This window comes from Tamandua tetradactyla, chromosome 18, assembly GCF_023851605.1.
Source record: "Tamandua tetradactyla isolate mTamTet1 chromosome 18, mTamTet1.pri, whole genome shotgun sequence".
Taxonomy (NCBI): domain Eukaryota; kingdom Metazoa; phylum Chordata; class Mammalia; order Pilosa; family Myrmecophagidae; genus Tamandua; species Tamandua tetradactyla.
In genome coordinates, this window is record NC_135344.1 from 59,059,370 (window position 1) to 59,078,973 (window position 19,604).

The following is a 19,604-nucleotide window of genomic DNA, read 5'->3' on the forward strand; positions in this document are numbered from 1 at the left end:
GCCTGCCTCTCTCTCCAACAGCCAGCCCTGGCTGGGAGGCTGGGACACGACGTGGTGCAGATCCAATCAAGCCTTCACATCTCCTTGTGCACTGAGAGCCACCACCCCCATGAGTGGGGGTTGGGCAGCGATGGGTCTGGTGGTCCCCAGGCTCTCACCTGGTATGACCTTAGGCTGTGGGACTGAGTATTGCAATTACCCCTGCCCACCACTGTCTTGGGAGTGCCTGGCAGTATGTTGCAGCTCACCCCCTGTCCCGACCTCTCAGTACTTGCTGTGAGAGAGTGCTCCAGACCCCTCCCCATGGAGCAAGGACAGAGGAGACGGGACCGGAGTGCCTCTTTCTCTGGCCAGTTGTCAGATCAGCTCTGTTCTGCATCCCCCACTTTCCCGAGGTTAGGGCCCCCCAATCTCTGCCAAAACTAGGCGCCCACAACGGCCTGCCACAGGGGTGGAGGGTAGGAACTGTGCCTCAGAGGCAAGGTTTCTGTGCTTAGGTTAACCAAGTCTGCTGTTTTCGGGGTTCCCCACAGAAGCTCCCACTGCGAAGCTGAGAAGGAGGATCTCCCTAGCTGGATGCAGAGGTTGGAGTGCGGGAGCATGCTGCTCCATCTGCACCCGCTGCTCCGTCTGCATCCACTGCTCCTTCTATAACTGCTGCTCCTTCTGCACCCGCTCTAGCCTGTGTGTAGCAGCCTGCTCCATGTGTGGTCATGATTGAATAAACTCACCCCATCCTCTCAATTGTAATTTTTCCACTTTTTCATCCAGGTCCTCCCTATGTAATGTAGAAGTTCATCCTAGTCGGAAATTGCTGCCCTTGTTTTCTGTCTTTTCTCTAGTTGTTTCACGGTGGAGGGCTGAACTCTGCCTCTCATATTCCATCTTCCCAGAAGTTGAGATTGTTTCAGAGGTTGCAAGTCTTGCTTTCTCCTTGGGTCAGCAGTGTTCTCACTGGCCGAGAATCCAGGCTTTTTATCACACCCATTGATTTCTTTTGATGGTGGTTCCTAGCTAGCAGCATGGTAGGCGCATAGGCCCACAGTGAAGGATGTCCAGATGCCAGGATTGACGTGGCAGATGGTGGAGGAAGGTTTGAAGAGGCTCACATAAGTGGGTATACTAGATTGGGTATGGAATGTAAGCTCAGAAAGCATACCAGATAATTATGTGCCGCAGAAGGGCACAGAGGATACACTGATTAAAAGTACTTAGAAATCACTGATTAAAAAGGAACCAGAACCTCTGGGTTACTTGATGAATAGTCTTCCTTTGTGGTTTAAGTCAAACATTAGGAAATGCCATTGCAATTTGGCATTTCCAATACCAATAACTGGGGGTGCTGATGAAAATGGGAGACGAATGTCACTGGATCTTGAAACAGTAGAAGCCAGGTGGTTGCAATTATGTTAATGGGCAGCAAATTCAGAGGGCGAGGTTGGAAGGACTGATCTGCAGTTATGGAAGAAGTTAGGAGGTGGCATTCCTAAGGGCAAAATTAAGTGGGGAAATGGTAGCAGATACTACTTGCAAAATCTTTTTTCCTTTTTCCTCTTTTTTTAAATTTTTTGCCAGATTGAGAAGCTGTTACTTTATACTAAATTCTTCCATTAATTTATTACACATTTCTTAGACTGTTTGTTGTTCCATAGCCATTGGATGCCCAGTTTTGTTTCTCCTTTTTTTCTTTTTGTGTTTGGCTAATTTCTATTGACCTAGCTACAGATTTCCTGATTATTATACCTAGTGAAGGTGTTCTTTATCTGTGTTACTATAGTTTTTATTTCTGGCATTCTCATTTGACTCTTCTTGTTTCTGCCCCTCATCTGAAATTCCCCACCTCTTCATTTATGTTGTCCGTCTTTTCCACTAAGCCCTTTACCATAATTACAGCTATTTAAAATTCCATTTGATTCATCATCTTAATCATTTTTGTGTCATAATCTGTTGATCACTTTGTTTCTCAACAAAGTGGATTGTACTTTCCTGCTTTTTTGTAAGTCTGATGATTTTTACTGAGTATTGGACATTGAATATAAGATGACAGAGTTTTGAGCCCTGGAAATGGGTACATCTCTTCTTAGTATGTGAGGTTGAATCAGGCTAATCTGGAGTGGAGCTGAGCTTTGCTTTTGTTGTTGCCATAGTTACTGTCAGTGTCCTACTGGCTTCAAACTCCTTCCATTTCCAAATTCAAGATTGTCTTGTGCGTAAGGTGTAGGCTGATTTGCTGGAGACTTTTTCTGGATGTTCCTACTTCACCCTCAGCTTTAGGCATTCCTTGCATGGTTTGCCTCAGAGAAGATTTGCTTCCACCCTTTTGATTCTCCCACAGTAACAGACTGTTGTTGTTTGTTCTTAACCAGCCTAGGGGTGAAGGTAGGGACGGGTGGCAGTTCTCTGTTGTCCTGCCTTCATCTTAGGTCCCTGGGACATTCGGGTTCTTTATCACTTACCTTACTCCTTTCTTCTTAGTAGGAGACCTTTAATGGTAAGCGGCTCTGATTGTTTCCTGACCCTCTCCAATGATAAAGGATTTTTGTCTTTTCCCTTTCCCCAGATGAAAGGATCTTCCCTGTGCTTTGTGCATGAGAGGGTTTTCTACTCTTCCCATAGTGATTATTTCTTAGGGTGGGAAGGTTTAGGTGAGCTTCACACCTTTTCTCCAGCAGCGCTGGCTCCTCTCTGGCAGGCCTGGAGAACCCCAGGGAAGGCTCTCTCTGGTCACCTGCCAATCCCCGTTCCTTCTCCTGAGCACCGGTGGAGGTCCACGTGAGAAGAAGAGCCTACGGTTTCCTTGTATCTATGCCCCTGGGAATTCTGTACTCTCACACTCGTCCATCTCAGCCTTTTCTTGTTCACAGAATTCTCTTATCTGCTCCTGTGGCAGCTCTGTCTTCCATGCCCACTGAAGGTGAGCCAGTGCTGGCCTCGGAAGGACCCGTCTCTCCTTAGATTTCAGGCCAGTTGGTTGTCTTGTGACTTTACTTCTCTGATGAGTTCAAGAAATGTTATAATTTTTAGCTTATCTGTTAGTTTTTTGCTGTTAGGGTAGGAGTGATGCTCTTTCTGACTCTCTGTACCCTAGGTGGAGTCGGAAAGGCCCACTTAACCTATGAAAACAGACTTTTCCTGTGGTGATTTCAGAGACTTTGCTAGTTTGCTCATTTTTAAATATGTAGTTATAATGTACATGTATCTACATTGTACATGCATCAGTGAATATTTAGCCATGTCCCAGGAATCTTCAACTCTTCTTCTCTGCGAGTTGTCTCTTAGAGCTTAAAATAAACCCATAGGTGTATGTGTTACTTAAAGTATCAAGTAGTATTATGAGGCTTATAATGAAAAACTGATGCCCCTTGCCCCACATCTGCTCACTCACATCCCCACTTCCCAGAGGTAACCACTTTAAATGTTTAGCTGTTACTTCAGGTTTCTTTTTCTTTGCCTCCATGTTTCTAAAGAGCATATTTATGTCACTAATTCTGACTTTTTTTTTCAATTTTAGATTTCCTCTTGACTTATATCTGGAACATAAACATTCAGTTCTCTTTTTTGTTTCTTCCTTCTTTAATACCTGTACAAAACGCTCCATCACTCTCATTCTCTTAAATATGAATAGACTTTGGTTAAATAAATTTTACCGTTTATTATTATGAATTAGATTAGCTTGAGTCATATAGGGTCCAGTGTTTCTTTTGTTTGTTTGTTTACATCTTTGTTTTTTTTCCTGGAGTTAATAATTGTATGTGTTTTTTCATTAGCTTAGCTGTTCTTTTCCATTGTATGACTGATATTTAACTATGCGAGATTAAATTTTGTAAGAGCACCAAAATTCTGTTTACTGTTTTTTGATATGGTTTATATACATCCCATCTTGGTGTTACCCCTCCTGATACCCTGTGTCCTCTCGCCCTAACCTGGACCAGTTATCCTCCAGAACAGGACACTTGGTTGTCATTCTGAAGCTTCACTTTCCAGCCATCTGAAAATTCTCTTAACCACTTTCTTATATTGGATCTCCTGTTTTCTTGATCCGCTGTTTTCTTCTTTCTTGATTGCTTCATTATCTAGTGGAGCACAGCTTTCAGGAACTTCCTTAGAAAGGTTGCATAGGATGGGCGGGCCACAGTGGCTCAGCAGGTAAGAATGCTTGCCTGCCATGCTCGAGGACCAGGGTTCAATTCCCAGTGCCTGCCCATGTGAAGAAAAAAAAGAACGGTTGCATAGGATATACATTTTTCAAGCGTTCCTACATCTGCTAATGTTTCTTACCTTTGTATTTGAATGATTGGGTATGTATAGAGTTCCAAATAAAAAATCACTTCTTTGAAATTTTGAAGGCATTGTGTCGCTATTTTCTAGTTTTCAGTATTGTTGAGAAGTTTAGGGCTATTCTGACTCCTCGTTCTGCATATGTGACCTAATTATTTTAATCACTGGAAGTATATCAATTACAGTTAGAATTACAGATAACTTAAAATAACAGAAACTTACAACAACATATTTTATTTCTCTCTCATGTGAATGCCCACACAGATAGCCCAGGGCAGTTGGCAAATAAATACCCAGGAGTCTTCTGTCTTGTAGTTGTGCATGTGGCTTTGGCCACGTTGTCTAGTAGTATGGGAGCCTCCCAGGTCTAAGAAGCAGGCTAGAGGAAGAAAAGAAGGAAGAAAGAATATATATAAATTGCCTCTTCTGGAAGATTTTTGGACATTGTATGACCCTTCTCCTTAATCTTCTTGGCTAAAATAATCACATGGCCACCCCCAGCTGTAAGGGTAGCTGGGAAATGTAGCTTTTCTTCTTTGTGGTTGTATGCCCAGCTAAAGAAATGCTTTTGGGATAAGTTGGGATCTTCCCTTTGCTTTTGTTTTCCTAGAATTTTACTGTGTTCCTAGATGTTAGGCTTTTGAATCTTTGTATTGCTTCTTTATTGCTGCATAGCAAATTACCATAAATTTAGAGGCTTAAAACAACACCCATTTATTATCTCACAAGTCTGACGGTCAAATTTCCAGAAATAGCATAACTCTATTCTCTGTTCAGGATCTCACTGAAATCACAGTGTCAGCTGGACTGTGTTCTCATCTGGGTTTGAGGTCCTCTTTCAGACACATTCAGGTTGCTGGCAGTATTCATTGCTGCAGGACTCAGGTCCCCATTCTTTGGCTGCCTGGCAGCGGGGGATTACTCTCAACTCTTGTAGGCCACTCTCAAGTCTTAGCTACACGGAGGCCTGCATCAACCCTTCCACATTTCCAGTCTTCTTGCAAAGAAGAGTCCAGCGTTTGAGGGCTCGCTGGGTTTGGTCCTGTCCACCCAGGATAGTCTCCCTTTCTTAAAGCCAACTTTGTCACCTAACTGAACATGATCACAGGAGTAAAACTAATCCTGCTCACAGCCCTCTGGGTTACGTAGGGTGTGAGCACTGGGGCACCTGGTTCTTGGCCCGTTTTAGGATTCTGTTGTACCACAGTCTGGAGACTCATGTCCTTTGGTTTGAGGATATTTTCTTCTGTTCCAACATTTACTCAGTTCTCTCTACTGGAACTCCCACTGGTCATATATTAAGCCTCCATGACCGATCCTCTAATTTTCTTATCCTTTTTTCCTTCCATCTGCTTTCCTAGGTATTTTTCCCCTATTTTTTTTGAAATGTCTTCAAATTTATCTTACAATTTTTCTACTGAACATTTTGCTGTTGCTTTTTAATTTTTTAAAAAATAAGAATTCTTATTTTTCTCTGCATATTCCTTCTTTGTAGCATTCAATTCTTGTTTAATAAGAAATATATCTGTACTGATATATGTATTTTAAAGGTTTTCTTCTGCTTTTTATTTCTTTCAAGTTTCTGTTTTTACTTTCTGTGTTTTGATCTTTGACCTTTATGTTGGTTATGTCTCAAACCTTAGGTTATAATGAGCTGATGATTCATATTTAAGAATGATGCTTTAAAAAGTTTATAGGAGGGCAAGCCACGGTAGCTCAGTGGCGGAGTTCTCACCTGCCATGCCCGAGACCCGGGTTTGGTTCCTGGAGCCTGCCCATGCAAAAAAAAAGAAACTTGAAAGAAATAAAAAGCAGGAATTTTGTGAGCATGAGTGGTGATTGGCAGGCTTCATTATAGGGTGAACTTTGTTAAATTTGTGTAGTGTGTGCATATTTATTTATTATCAAGATATTTTCACATGTGTACATTCAAATATGTATGTATACAAGTATGTATAGCACAATTATTTATGTTTGTGCTCAAGTGTCATATATTTAAAAAGATTTGTAATAATAGTACGTGCCTCATGGGTCTTAATATTTAAATGAGTTAATAAAAATAAAACTCTTAGCAGTGTTTATTACATAGAAAATGGTAATTAAATATTAGATATTCTATTGGATATTAAATCTTGAAGATAAATATATTAATTTCATTTGATTAGAAATAATGTCTTGAATCTGACCTTAAATTTGGTCCTAATTTCCATCTTCTTAAGAGAGAAATAATGCATTTAACTTTCAAATGGATACACTTAATTTGTTGATTCAAAAATTTGGATTTCAGGAAATATTTATTTGTCATAGCTTGGTGATTGTATTTCTACACATAGGAATTTCAGACAATTAAAGGTTATCTTTTAAGCCACCTATTTAAAAGCAGTGTAATCATTTTTGCTAGTTATATTTTAAAGATGATTTAATATATTTTGCCTGTGCTCTAATGCAATATATCAGCATAATGAAACCCCCAGTTTCATTAAGAAACTGATAAGGAAAAGCAATTTGATGTTTTCTTAGGATTATATTAAAGGTAAGACTCATTTGTTTTAGCCTTCTTGAACCTCTGTTTAAATTCTCTAAAAGTTCAATTAGCAAAACTTGGAGAAATTATTTCTTCTTTCCATACTTAATGAAAACTGAAGCCTACGTTAAGATTGGCTTGCAAGAAGTAACACTTCTCATGAAGGATTTCTGTTAAAAGAAAATTTATAGAAAAAAATCATTAAAAATCAGCATGAGGGTGGGCCAGTGGCTCAGTAGGCGGAGTTCTCGCCTGCCATGCCAGAGACCCGGGTTCGATTCCCAGTGCCTGCCCATGCTAGAAAGAGAAAAATCAACACGAGAGTGCTGTGAGTAGCAATATTCATAATAGTGGAAGTGGAAACAACCCAAATGTTCATCAGCTGATGAATGGGTGAATAAAATGTGGTGTACAGTATGGATTATTATTTGGTAATAAAACAGAGTGACTTACTGCTGCCTGCTGTGACATGAATGAACCTTGAAAGCATCACGCTAGGTGAAAGAAGCCAGATGCCGAAGGCTGCATATTGTCTGATTGTACTTACATATGATGTCTGAAACGGGCAAATCCACAGACACAAAAAGTAGATTAGTGGCTGCCAGGGGTTGAGGGAGGGTGGACTGGGGAGTGAATGCTAATGGACATGAGGTTTCTTTTCTGGATGACGAAAATGTTCTAAAATTAGGTAGTGACGATAGTTGTTTAACTCTCTGGCTGGCTATACTGAGAGCCACGAATTGTACCCTTTAAAGGGGTGAATTTTATGGTATGTGGATTATGTTTCAGTAAAACTGTTATTTAAAAGATCAATATGGGTATAGTTTTGTTTCTTTTTACTTCTCGGAGATGAATGGTGTGGTGATGACAGCAAAATGATGGTGCATTGGGGAACTGACTGACTGTTTACTGAGCAGAGTGGAGTTGGGGTGATTTGGAGCCTGATTCATGGCATGTGTTAACTTTGCTCTAACCTTCGTTGTGTGTCACTAGTCCTGACATACTGTGCGGCACCCATTTTAAGAAAAATGACGATTTAAGTGTCATGATAGAAGTTAATAGTCTACTTTTTTTTTTTTTAACTTTCAGTAATTATTTGACAAATTGGTCAAAGGGTTGTCTTGGCCAGAAATATTTTAAGCAGAGCGTTCTTTATTCAGGAATAAATACGCAAAAATAAAAAGGTAACCCTTCCTTTACATGCAGTAGGAATAGCAGTGGGCAAAACAGAAAAGTCCCTTCCCTTACAGAGGGGAACAGGCAATATATACACAAACAGAGATCGAACAATACTAGGAAATGATAAGTGCTAGGAAAGTAAATAAGGACAAGAAGATGAGGATGGGGGTGGGTGCTGTTTTAGATGGGGAGCAAGGAAGCCTTCTCTGAGTGGGATGCCTTTCTGAGCTCTGATTTTTTAAACAATAGCTTTAAGGTCTGCACTCACTGCTCCAGCTTCCTTAGCACCTGATTATTTTGGCCCTTTGTAGTCAGGCTTCTGGACCTGTCACTTATCTGAATAATTTTCTGTAAGATCATCAGTGGTTTATTAATTTTTAAGTGTTTTCAGTTTTCATATTTTTAATAGCTACACTCTTTAACAAAGTTGATAACTTCCCTGGGAGCCCTTCGTTGTTTTATTTCTTACTGCTTCTCTGGGCACTTCTATGGTTCCTGTCAGCTCTTTTTTCCTTGCTCAGAATTCTTCAGAATTTATTTTAAACCAATCTTCTCTCTTCTCTTGAAACTTTCTCCCTTAAAACAAGCATCTGTTCTTATGCCTTCAGTTTTTCCTAGGGGATTATTTGGAAATCTGCATTTTTGCCTCGTACTTCTCCCCATGCACCTGGGTCGCCTGCTAAGCTACGCGTTGAACGTCCTTACGTGCCTTGCGGGTGTCTGACACACCGTGCATCTCATGGGGCTCATCTTCTCCACAGCAGCTCCCTGTGCTGTTTTCAGTTGCCTCTTTGAAATGCTTTCCACTTTCAATCCTGCTTTCTCTTGCCCCCCTTAAAAGCATACTCATTGCTTTTTTTTCTTTCCATTTTAAAAAAAAATGCTTTATTAACACATACTTATCCATCCAAAGTGAACAGTCAGTCGCTCGGTATAATCATAGGGCTGTGGATTCATCACCACAATCAATTTGAAACCCCCCCCCCCTTTTTGTTTTTAACTCATTACTTTTTACTTAGACTGTTTGTCTCACAATTATTTTTCTGGCTTTTCTAATCTCCTAATTCCATTTTATGCAGGGTTGCCCCAGTCATTATCCTAATCTCAGCTCTGGTTTTGTCAGAGCTTTCTCTTTCTCAAATCCCTTCAGTATTCATTACCTAAGCATGCTTTTTTTTGACTGTGTAGGGCCATGGACAGTTTTAAGTACATAAGTCAATAATTAATAAAAACATGGTGAGGCAGCAGAGGGTTCAGAAGAGAACAGCTAGTGCAGGAAGGTGTTGGAAGGACTGCACTGTGCGGGAGGTGGGAGAGGAACTGGGCTTTCCTAAAGCACCAGGAATACTCAGAATTACAACAAAAGTCAAGATCTTGAGGAAGAAGATGACAACTAATTGTTACCTGTACAAAGTGTTAAAGAAGCCAGATTAATCTTGGCACAGAAAAAGCACAGACAGGCTTAAAGAAAAACTTTCTTTTTTAAAATGTGCATAGTTAAAGGGGGATCTTGGAACAGACTCTTGAAAAAAATTCAAGTGTCTTCTATCCACTGAGGTATTAAAAATAGGCAGTGACCTATTAGTTTTGGGTGTTTCATTGGTGGGACAGAAATCCAACCTCGGGTCTGTTGAGGTGTCTTCTAACTTACTGATTCTCATTCTGTGAATAACAGCCTTTTCTGATGCTGTTTCTCTTGGCTGAGAGTTTGTGTTCCTCACCTGGGGAACTCCTAGCAATATATGTGCATGTGTTTTTTTAATTTTTATTAATGAAACCAATTAACATACAATATGAACATTCTTTTTATCATCACATAGTTTTATATTCATCATGATCATTTTTTAGAACATTTGCAACAATTCAGAAAAAGATATTAAAAGAAAACAGAAAAGAAATTCATACATACCATATCCCTTACCCCTCCCTTTCATTGATCCCTAGCATTTCAATCTACTAGATTTATTTTAACATTTGTCCCCCCTATTATTTATTTTTAATCCATGTGTTTTACTCATCTGTCCATAAGGTAGATAAAAGAAGCATCAGATACAAGGTTTTCATAATCACACAGTCACATTGCAAAAGCTGTATCATTATACTATCATCTTCAAGAAAAATGGCTACTGGAACACAGCTCTACATTTTCAGGCAGTTGCCTCCAGCCTCTCCATTACTTCTTAACTATCAAGGGTGATATCTATTTAATGCGTAAGAATAACCTCCAGGATGACATCTCAACTCTGTTTGGAATCTCTCAGCCATTGATACTTTATTTTGTCTCATTTCTCTCTTCCCCCTTTAGGTCGAGACGGTTTTCTCAATCCCTTGGTGTTGAGTCCCAGCTCATTCTAGGATTTCTGTCCCACGTTGCCAGGAAGGTCCACACCCCTGGCAGTTATGTCCCACATAGAGAGGGGGAGGGCGGTGAGTTTGCTTGTTGTGTTGGCTGGAGAGAGAGAGGCCACATCTGAGCAACAAAAGAGGTTCTCTTGGGGTGACTCTCAGGCCTAATTTTAAGTAGGCTTAGCCTGTCCTTTGTGGGGTTAAGTTTCATGTGAACAAACCCCAAGATTGGGGGCTCAGCCTATTGCTTTTGTTGTTCCCCCTGCTTGTGAGAATATCAAGAATTCTCCACTTGGGGAAGTTGAATTTTTCCCCTTTCTCAGCATTCCTCCAAGGGAACTTTGCAAATACTTTTTTATTCACTGTTCAAATCCTTCTGGGATTTATCGAGGCATCACTCTGGACAAACCTACAAAATCTTATGCCCTGCTTAAGGTTCCATGTATTTAGGGTGTTCAGTTAAGCTGTCCACATAAGTTATATTAGGAACTGCACTAGTCAAAATATAAATTTTGTACCAAATACATATTTTTTTGCTTTAGTCTCACTCATAAGTTAAAGTTTTAAAATATGACTTGCCATCTATTTTCAACACCCTGCATTATTAACATTCCTTTGTTCTTCCTCATAACATTTTAAAATTTGTACATTTAGTCACTATCATTGTACACTCTAGGCATTCGTAGATAATACCATCTCAGTCTTTATCATCTATCTTTCCTTCTGATTTCATTTGTGCCCCAGGCCTCCTCCCTCTATCATTCTCACATTCAGCTTCATTCAGTGTTCTAACATTATTGTATTGCAGTTAGGTAGTATTGTGCTATCCATTTCTGAATTTTTGCAGTCAGTCCCATTGCACAATCTGTATCCCTTCAGTTCCAATTACCCCATGTCTACCCTATTTCTCTCTTGATGAACTCTGTTCTTAACTGAAATTATCCAAGTTCATTCGTTAATGTTAGTTCATGTCAGTGAGACCATACAGTATTTGCCGTTTTGTTTCTGGCTAATCTCACTCAGTATAATGTCCTTAAGGTTCATCCATGTGGTTGCATACATCATAACTTTATTCTGTCTTACAGCTGCATAATATTCCATCGTATGTATATACCACAGCTTGTTTAGCCACTCGTCTGTTGATGGACATGCAATATGTGTTTTAACACATATTGCTGGACCCACCCCCAGAGTTTCTGATTTAATGGATTGAGATGGGGCCCAGGAATTTGTGTTGCAGGTCTGAAGACCACAATTTGAGATCATCTGCTCTAAATTGTCTTCCACCTGCTGGTCAGATGAGCCTTCTAACTTGCATATGTGATCTCTCCTCTGAAACCTTTCTTTGGTGATCCTTCATCTGAAATCCCTTAGATTGCATAACAACTTCCCTCTTACTGTACATTTTACATTGCCCTGTTCTTCCCCTATGCCCTGCTTCCACATTATCGAATTATGCTTTCCTTCCCTGACATACTATTCTTTACTTCTCTGTGCCTCTGCTCATACTGTTCTCTTTGCCCACTCTGTTCCATACTCTGGCGCTGTGTGGAAGGTCATCCGTCAGGTTCTGGTTTAGTTTTCATATCAGGGCACCTAATTACTAGAACTCTGAGAAGCTAAAGAAATGGTGTAAAACAACCAGATGATCGAAGTTAATAGACAGACAGTGTTTCCCAACTTGAGTGGGTCTTGTGGTGCCAGACTTGAGTGTTTCTACTGTCTTTTCTTTTATAACACCTTTATTGAGATATATTTCACATATCATACAATTTACCCACGTAAAGTGTACAATTCAATGATTTGAGCGTGTTCAGAGAGTTGTGCAACCATCACAATAATCAGTTTTAGAACATTGTCATCACCCCAGAAAGACACCTTGTAACCATTAGCAGTCACTTCCTATTTCTTTTTCCCTTCAGCCCTGGGCACTGGTCTACTTTCTCTCTCCATAGATTTTCTTTTGTGAGCATTTCACATAAATGAAATTATATAATATGTGATCTTTTTTAACTGACTTCTTTTACTAACGGTAATGTTTTCAAAAAGTTCTTCGATGTAGCATATTTCAGTAACTTATTCTTTTTTACTTCCCAATACCAGATTTTATTTATGTGTTTATGCATTAATGAATGGCTTTCTACGTTTTGGTCATTTGGGTTGTTTTGACTATTATGAGTAATTCTGCTGTGAACATTCATGTACAGGTTTTTATGTGGATGTGTGTTTTTATTTTTCTTGGGTATATACCTGGGAGTGGAATTGCTGGATCATATGGTAACCCTGTTTAACATTTTGAGTAATTGCCAAACTGTTTTCTAAAGTAACTGTACCATTTTATATTCCCCCCAGCATTGTATGAAGATTCTAATTTCTCCATATCCTTAGAGCATTGCTATTGTCTGTTTAATTTTAATTATCTTAATGGTTGTGAAGTGGTATTCCATTGTGGTTCTTTAATTATTTTTATTAGATAAGTTTTAGGTTTACAGAAAAATCATGCAAAAAATAGAGTTCCCATATACCCCCCCGTCATTATTAACACTTTGCATTAGAATTTCATTGTTTTGATTTGCATTTCCCTAATAATCTTGAGCACCTTTCGTAAGTTTTGTCCATTTATATATTTCTTTTGTAGAAATGTTTATGTCTGTCACAGAAACTATAATAGTAATTTGGGAATGGATTGTAGTACCATACAGTCTTACCTTAATTATAGCTAAAAATTGCTTTGTTTATTTTAGGAGTTGGTAATGTGTCTCTTGGAATATAATGCAGACACTACTGTTGTTAATGGAAGTGGACAGACAGCAAAAGAAGTTACTCACGACAAAGAAATCAGAAACATGCTTGAAGGTAAATCTTAGGGATTTTAACATAAACATAAGTTATTAAATTATGGCCAAGATCCAGTGGCTTCCAAGATTCCAAAATAGATGACACAAAGCCTGTGCTGCAAAGACAATGCAATTCAGAAGTCATTGATTGGAGACAAAATTACCTATGAGAATTTCTGCAAGGTATCACTTACTTACACCCTTTAAACTCTTAACTTATATAAAGTTGTGGCAAATTTTCTCTGGTTTTTCAAATCCTCAACACTATTAAAAGTAGAGAATTAGAGAAATGAGGGAATATGGCTGATAGGTGAAGAAACAGGGTAATGATGCAAATGGAAGTGCAAGACAGAGAAATGATTAAGAGGTATAATAGTTTGGAGTCATGTGAGATTGGATGAGATAAGTCTGGCCAGCTCAGTTATCCTGAGGATTTCATCATACTACAACCCCAATAATAATTTCTGGACAGACAGTTTCATTGTTGTGAACATCAAAGATTTAATTATACTTAAGATGACAGAGGAATTTATAATAACTCAGGGATTTCTCTAAAATAGGTTCAGTAACATTTTGATGCTTATGTTGGGAAACCCTCACACATTCAGATTGTTCTCTGATTAGCATTTGCTATTATTTTTTTGTTGTTGTATTAATTTCTCTTGTAGAGGAGTCCTTAATTTCTACTTTATGAGTATTGAGTTAGAGTTGCAATTTCATAATACCCTGTGTTTCTTTCCTTTGAAATTCAGAAATGGTGATATAATTTTAGATTTAAAGTGTATTAATTTCTTAATTTTACTTATTAATGTTTTAATCATTTTATCAAAAACAAGATCCTTGTTTTCACTACTTTCTAATTGGCCTTGAGAACTAAAATCTCCTCATTTGTTCTCCAGTTACAAAATAACGTCTGTCTGACATCTTTATGCCAATGTTGTAACTCGCTCCTGCATTTAAAACAAACCTTCTCATTTTCAGTGAATAAGCAAATCAGCATATCATCATATAAAGCACTGTGTTATGTGTTTATGGGGAGAATACATTAGATGTGGTCCCTGCTCTATAATAAATGGTGTTCTAATTGAGAGGGTTAGGTACTGTTTTGGATCCTGTATGATTTGTCATTTTAATTGTGTCAAGTTGAAAACCCAGCACTGAGGTTTTCCTGACAGACTGTCCTGTTAGATTAGCCTGACAAGCTGACGCTTAATAGGGCTGACTTTAAACACATGATCTAAGGTCTCCAAAACTCAAGGACAAGGGCTTAGTAGACTTTACAGGCAGATGATTTGTCAGCTGACATGGTCCTCGCCTGTGGAAATAGAAGTAGAGAAGTAATTGAATGATTCTGCACTGATGCATTCTCCTTGGCCCAATATAACAGCTTCTGTGAGTATTGCATTAAATGAGTCATTGGTGGGTTGCGGAACTGTACCCAGCAACCCGCCAAGGCCACTGGTTGACCAGACCCATACCATAGGATAATGCAGGAAGATAGGAAATGTTTTATCCTAGAGAGAAAGATGTTGGCAGGCACAAGGAAATCATACTCAAGCATCTGAAGAGCTGTTGTTTGGAAAGAAGAGTTAATCTTATTTGTGACAGAACCAGTCCCACCTGATAGACTGCCAGGAGTCCTGAGTTTGGATCCATGGTATTAAAATAATGAATTGGGTTACCTGAAAGGTGTAGTGAGTTTCGCATGACTGGAGGTATTCAGGGAGAGGGTGGACAACTACTTATCAGAAGAAGAGAGAAATAACTTCTTTCTATAATTCATTGGTTTTTATTTTGAAAAAATTTTAAACCTATGGAAAAGTTTTAAGAATAGTACATTGAACCTCATTTAAGTTCTTTACTTAGAAATGCTGCTTATTAATGTTTTGCCGCATCTGGTTTATATGTTATTTAATGTTATTTATTTACTTGTAATTTTTTGCTGAACCTTTTGAGAATAAATTACAGATATCATGATACTTGACCACTAAATACTTGTGTATGTCTCTTAAGAACAAAAATATCTTCTTACATAATCATAATTATCAATTTCAGAAAATTGACAATATAATAGAGTTATATAATAGTCTGTATTCAGATTCTTCCAATTGTTCAAACAATATCCTTTTGGTATAGTTTTTCCTAATCTAGGATCCAATACAGGATCACAGTTTGCATTTGTCACGTCTTTTTAGTCTCTTTTTATCTGGTACACTTCCTCAACCTTTGTTTTTCATGATTGTGATGTTTTTGTCTATGAGTTTTTCTGTTTTCCTATGATTAGCTTCAGGTTGTGCATTTTTGCCAGGAACATTATGTAGGTGATGTTGTCTCCTTTGACAGTGTATTAGGCAGTTCATTCTGTTATTGGTGATGTTAACTCTGATCACTTGTCAGTCCATTGTAAAAGCACCTTTTTTCCTTTGTAATTAATACATAACCTGTGGGGAGCAAAGTTGATACCATGCAAATATCCTATTCACCAATAAACTTAGAGATATTAGCATCCTGGAATAATTCTTCCCTGAATCAGTTATAGCTATGGTGATTATAGAGTCATAATTTCCTGTCTAAGGGGAATACGTTTGCCGCCTACTCTCCTGCATCTCAAGTGTAGTACTCTTTAACCTACTCTGTGCATGAGACACAAGTGTCTGTTAGGCTAGAGTTAGACTACATGTTCTCTTGGTCCCTATTAACTCTGGATTCTGATAGAAAAGAAAGATGAAGAGTTGGCTTTTAGTCATATTGCATTTAAAATTATTAAAACAAAGAATTTTGTTGGATTTGTTACTTTGAAAAAACATTTAGTACAATGTAAAATTTATGCAGAAATATATATATACATCATTAATGTACAGCTTGCTGAATTTTCATAAACACATCCATGTAAACAGCACCTACATATAGAAATAGACAGTCATCAGCATTCTCACCCCCCTGAAAATAGAATATTTGCTTTTTGTAGGCTGAATCAGCAGTATTCTTTCAGTATCTTGAGTGAACCTAGAATGGGAACTTTATAGGAAAATATGCAAGGTTTTCAAGTCCAAATCCCTATCTGTTTTCCTCCACTTATAAGCCTGTACAATCTAGAATGAAACATTAAAGTGTTCTTTATCTCCCTTTCCTTAAGTCCAGAACCAGTGTTAAACTTTAATTGGTTATTCAATAAATATTTGTTGAACATGGACACTGTCATAAAATGCCTAAGATACAAAGAAGAGTAAAAGCAGGTAGCATATATGCATACAAAATTTCCCATTTCCAATTTTAATCACTTTTATGTATATAGTTCAGTGATGTTAATTATATAATTCAATGACGTTCTTTTCTGTAGGCCAAAGCCTAACTTCCTCAGAAAGTAGACCTTAATAAGTGTAGTAGTTAGGTTCAGGGGTCAGCATGGCCGGGTGATGGTGCCCAGTTCTGTTGCTGTGGACTTAAATCATCTGCGTGTGAATTTCATCTATGGTTGATTACATCTGTGATGGGCTAAGGGGCTGTGCCTTCTGCAGTGAGTGACATTTAATTTAATTAGCTGGAGGCTTAAAAGAGAGAGGTCAGAAGAGAACTCAGCAGCTCAGACTCAGATGTTTGGAGATGCAGAAAAGAATCACCCCAGGGAAAGCTGTTTGAACCTAGGAGCTGGGAGGGAAGGCCAGCCTAAAGTTGCTGTGTGCCTTCCCATGTGATAGAGAAAGCCAGAGGAGAGCCACTTCCTTTACAGAACAACTGTAAATTTGTAACTAAATAAATTCCCTTTATAAAAGCCAGTCCATTTCTGGTGTAATGCATTCCAGCAGCATTAGCAAACTAAAAACAGTATGTATTCCAGTCTCTTAAATGAATCAGATTGCCGGGTGCTCTCTTTTCCTAAATGTATAATTGAGATGCAGTGTGGACTCTGGAACTAGCCTGCCCAAGTTTGAATCCTAGCTCCTCTACCTCCCAGCTGTACAGCCTTATTTAGGTTCCTTAACCTCTCCGTTTATTCATCTGTAAGATGAGGTACTAGTAATACCTACCTCAAAGAGTAGTTTCAGGAATTGAGTTAATAATTTTAAGGTTTGACTAGCCCTTGGCACATAATAAATGCTATAGTTAAATAAATAAAATAAATTTTATATTCTATGTAGAAATATATATTGACATAAATCTACATACAGTTATGTATTTCATGCATCTTCCTGCCGGTATTAGTTCTTATTACTTCTCTCTTCACATCTAAGGTACGAGCCTCACTTATCTCCCTTTCCAAGGCAGATATGTAATAGTATTTCAGTATGCAAAGGGAATTCATAATCATTTGTGATGGCTATTGTAGTGAGTAAAATACTCAAAAAGTCTCTGAGTTGAAAATATAAATTCCTTCAAACTTGACAGAAGCTGAAGTGTATAATCTGAAAGGTAAGTCGATGGAAATAGTAAAGTCCAAGTGCATTTGAATTACATTGAAAACAATTTGATTTTTCTCACCGTGATCACATTATTCTTTATGCACCTTTATGATGAATTTGCTAATGGGATCCTGACTAGGAGGAGAGTAATATTTGCTTTTCTTTTGCAGCTGTAGAAAGGACTCAACAAAGAAAGCTTGAAGAATTACTTTTAGCAGCAGCAAGAGAAGGCAGAACAGCAGAACTCACAGCTCTGGTGAAAAACACAAAACAAGACGTTTATCTTTGCTTTACAATTTGGGGAAAGTTTTACTTAATGTTCAATTTGTAACTTGGTTGGATTGCAGGACCCAAAACTCCAGAGATCATAAAATAGAACAAATGTCCTTAAGTATCTAAAAACGCCTATCCATGGTAATAGTTTAAGTGGGACACATTTTAAATTGAGATGTTTCTTTATGGTTTTCTGATTTACAGAAACCTGCACTAAAAACCTGATAAATGATCTGATTTTTCAAGGCAAATAGTAAATGTAAAGGCAAACTTTTTCTTCTTTCAAGTTAAGCCAACTTAAAATTGAAACATAATATATAGGACCTATAAAGGAATAATTTTCTCTAATTTCGATGCTTGGTAAATTCTGAAAGGAACACTTTACATCTAGAAAGTAGCATATAAAGAAGGGAAAATATTTTGCAGTATTTAAACGTGTAAGTTAGGCCATACTAAGAGCTTTGCCCATTTTTCACTCTTTAGGAGACCTACTTTCCAGATTCCACTTCCTACATGGGCTTGTTAAAACATGAAGCACTAAATTTGTTCTGAATTCAAAACTGAAGCATTGCCATTTGCTTTAAAGTTATTTCAGTACGTTTAAAAAGGCCTCTTTGGTTTCCAGATATAGCGCCGAAAACATTTTTTACACTTTGTGAAATGGAGACTATATAAAGAAGTCTCTAAAGCAGTAGGTTGGGAACAACAAATTCAGTAAAACTTTGACATTTACATGTTTAACATTTATGGTTTTAACTCCTCTGAACGGATTTATAATTTTGCTCTCACAAGTTTGAACTAGAAGACTGGTAGGAGGGAACAAGTCTTAGTGAATCCTTAAATTCCAGGGGTGGGTGTGTGGCCCTGGCCTAGTGTACGGGTCTCTTGTCAGGAGCGTGGGGCCTGGAACCAGGCCTGAGATTTTATGGCCCCTGAGGACGAGCGTAGGAAGTGGCAAAGGTGGCTGGTTTGGTGAGAAAAAGCCACTGGCTGCCTCGATGGCAGGGAGCCCAGCTGCCCTTCGGGTCCCGCAGTGTGAGGGCTCATCTGAAACACTCAGGCACAGCCCTTTGTGTGTTTTGCTGGAGAAAGTTTATCTTTGATATATAATTCTGCATCACTTTTCTTTCATTGTTAGCTCAACAGGCCTAACCCTCCTGATGTAAACTGTTCCGATCAGTTAGGAAATACGCCCTTGCATTGTGCAGCTTACCGGGCCCATAAGCATTGTGCCTTAAAACTTCTAAAAAGTGGAGCAGATCCTAATCGGAAGAACAAAAATGGTAAGCATGGGGATGAGAACTATGGTTGATCATTTTTCAGCTGTAAAATTAAGTGCTTTTCTTCAGTATCCAGCCTTTGTTAAACTGTAGAGTCACTTGATTTAAAGTCAAGGCATTCACACAAAAGAAAGAACAAACTTATTACTGTGCTTTCCAATAAACTCTTTTTTTTTCATTTATTTATTTATTAATTAAAAAAATAATCAAAATAAAACAACATACATAATCAGTAATTCACAATATCATCACTTAGTTGCATATTCATCATTTCTTAGAACATTTACATTAATTCAGAAAAAGAAATAAAAAGACAATAGAAAAAGAAATAAAATGAACACAGGAAAGAAAAAAAAAAGATTATACCTACCATACCCCTTACCCCTTGCTTTCATTGATCACTAGCATTTAAACTAAATTTATTTTAGCATTTGTTCCCCCTATTATTTATTTTTATTCCATGCGTTCTTCCATGTTATCTACCTTG

At 38.2% G+C, this 19,604-nt stretch overlaps 1 protein-coding gene across 5 annotated transcripts in view; it reads left to right on the plus strand.

Annotated features, from left to right (window-relative positions):
- The window catches only part of OSBPL1A (oxysterol binding protein like 1A), a 264,203-nt gene that overhangs the window by 42,145 nt on the left and 202,454 nt on the right, over nucleotides 1–19,604 (plus strand). For all 5 annotated transcript variants that reach the window (XM_077135758.1, XM_077135756.1, XM_077135759.1 and 2 more), the window contains 3 exons: nucleotides 13,072–13,183; nucleotides 17,735–17,820; nucleotides 18,976–19,120. In XM_077135758.1, the coding sequence (XP_076991873.1) occupies nucleotides 13,072–13,183; nucleotides 17,735–17,820; nucleotides 18,976–19,120 (343 nt within the window). The remainder of the gene's footprint in view (nucleotides 1–13,071; nucleotides 13,184–17,734; nucleotides 17,821–18,975; nucleotides 19,121–19,604) is intronic.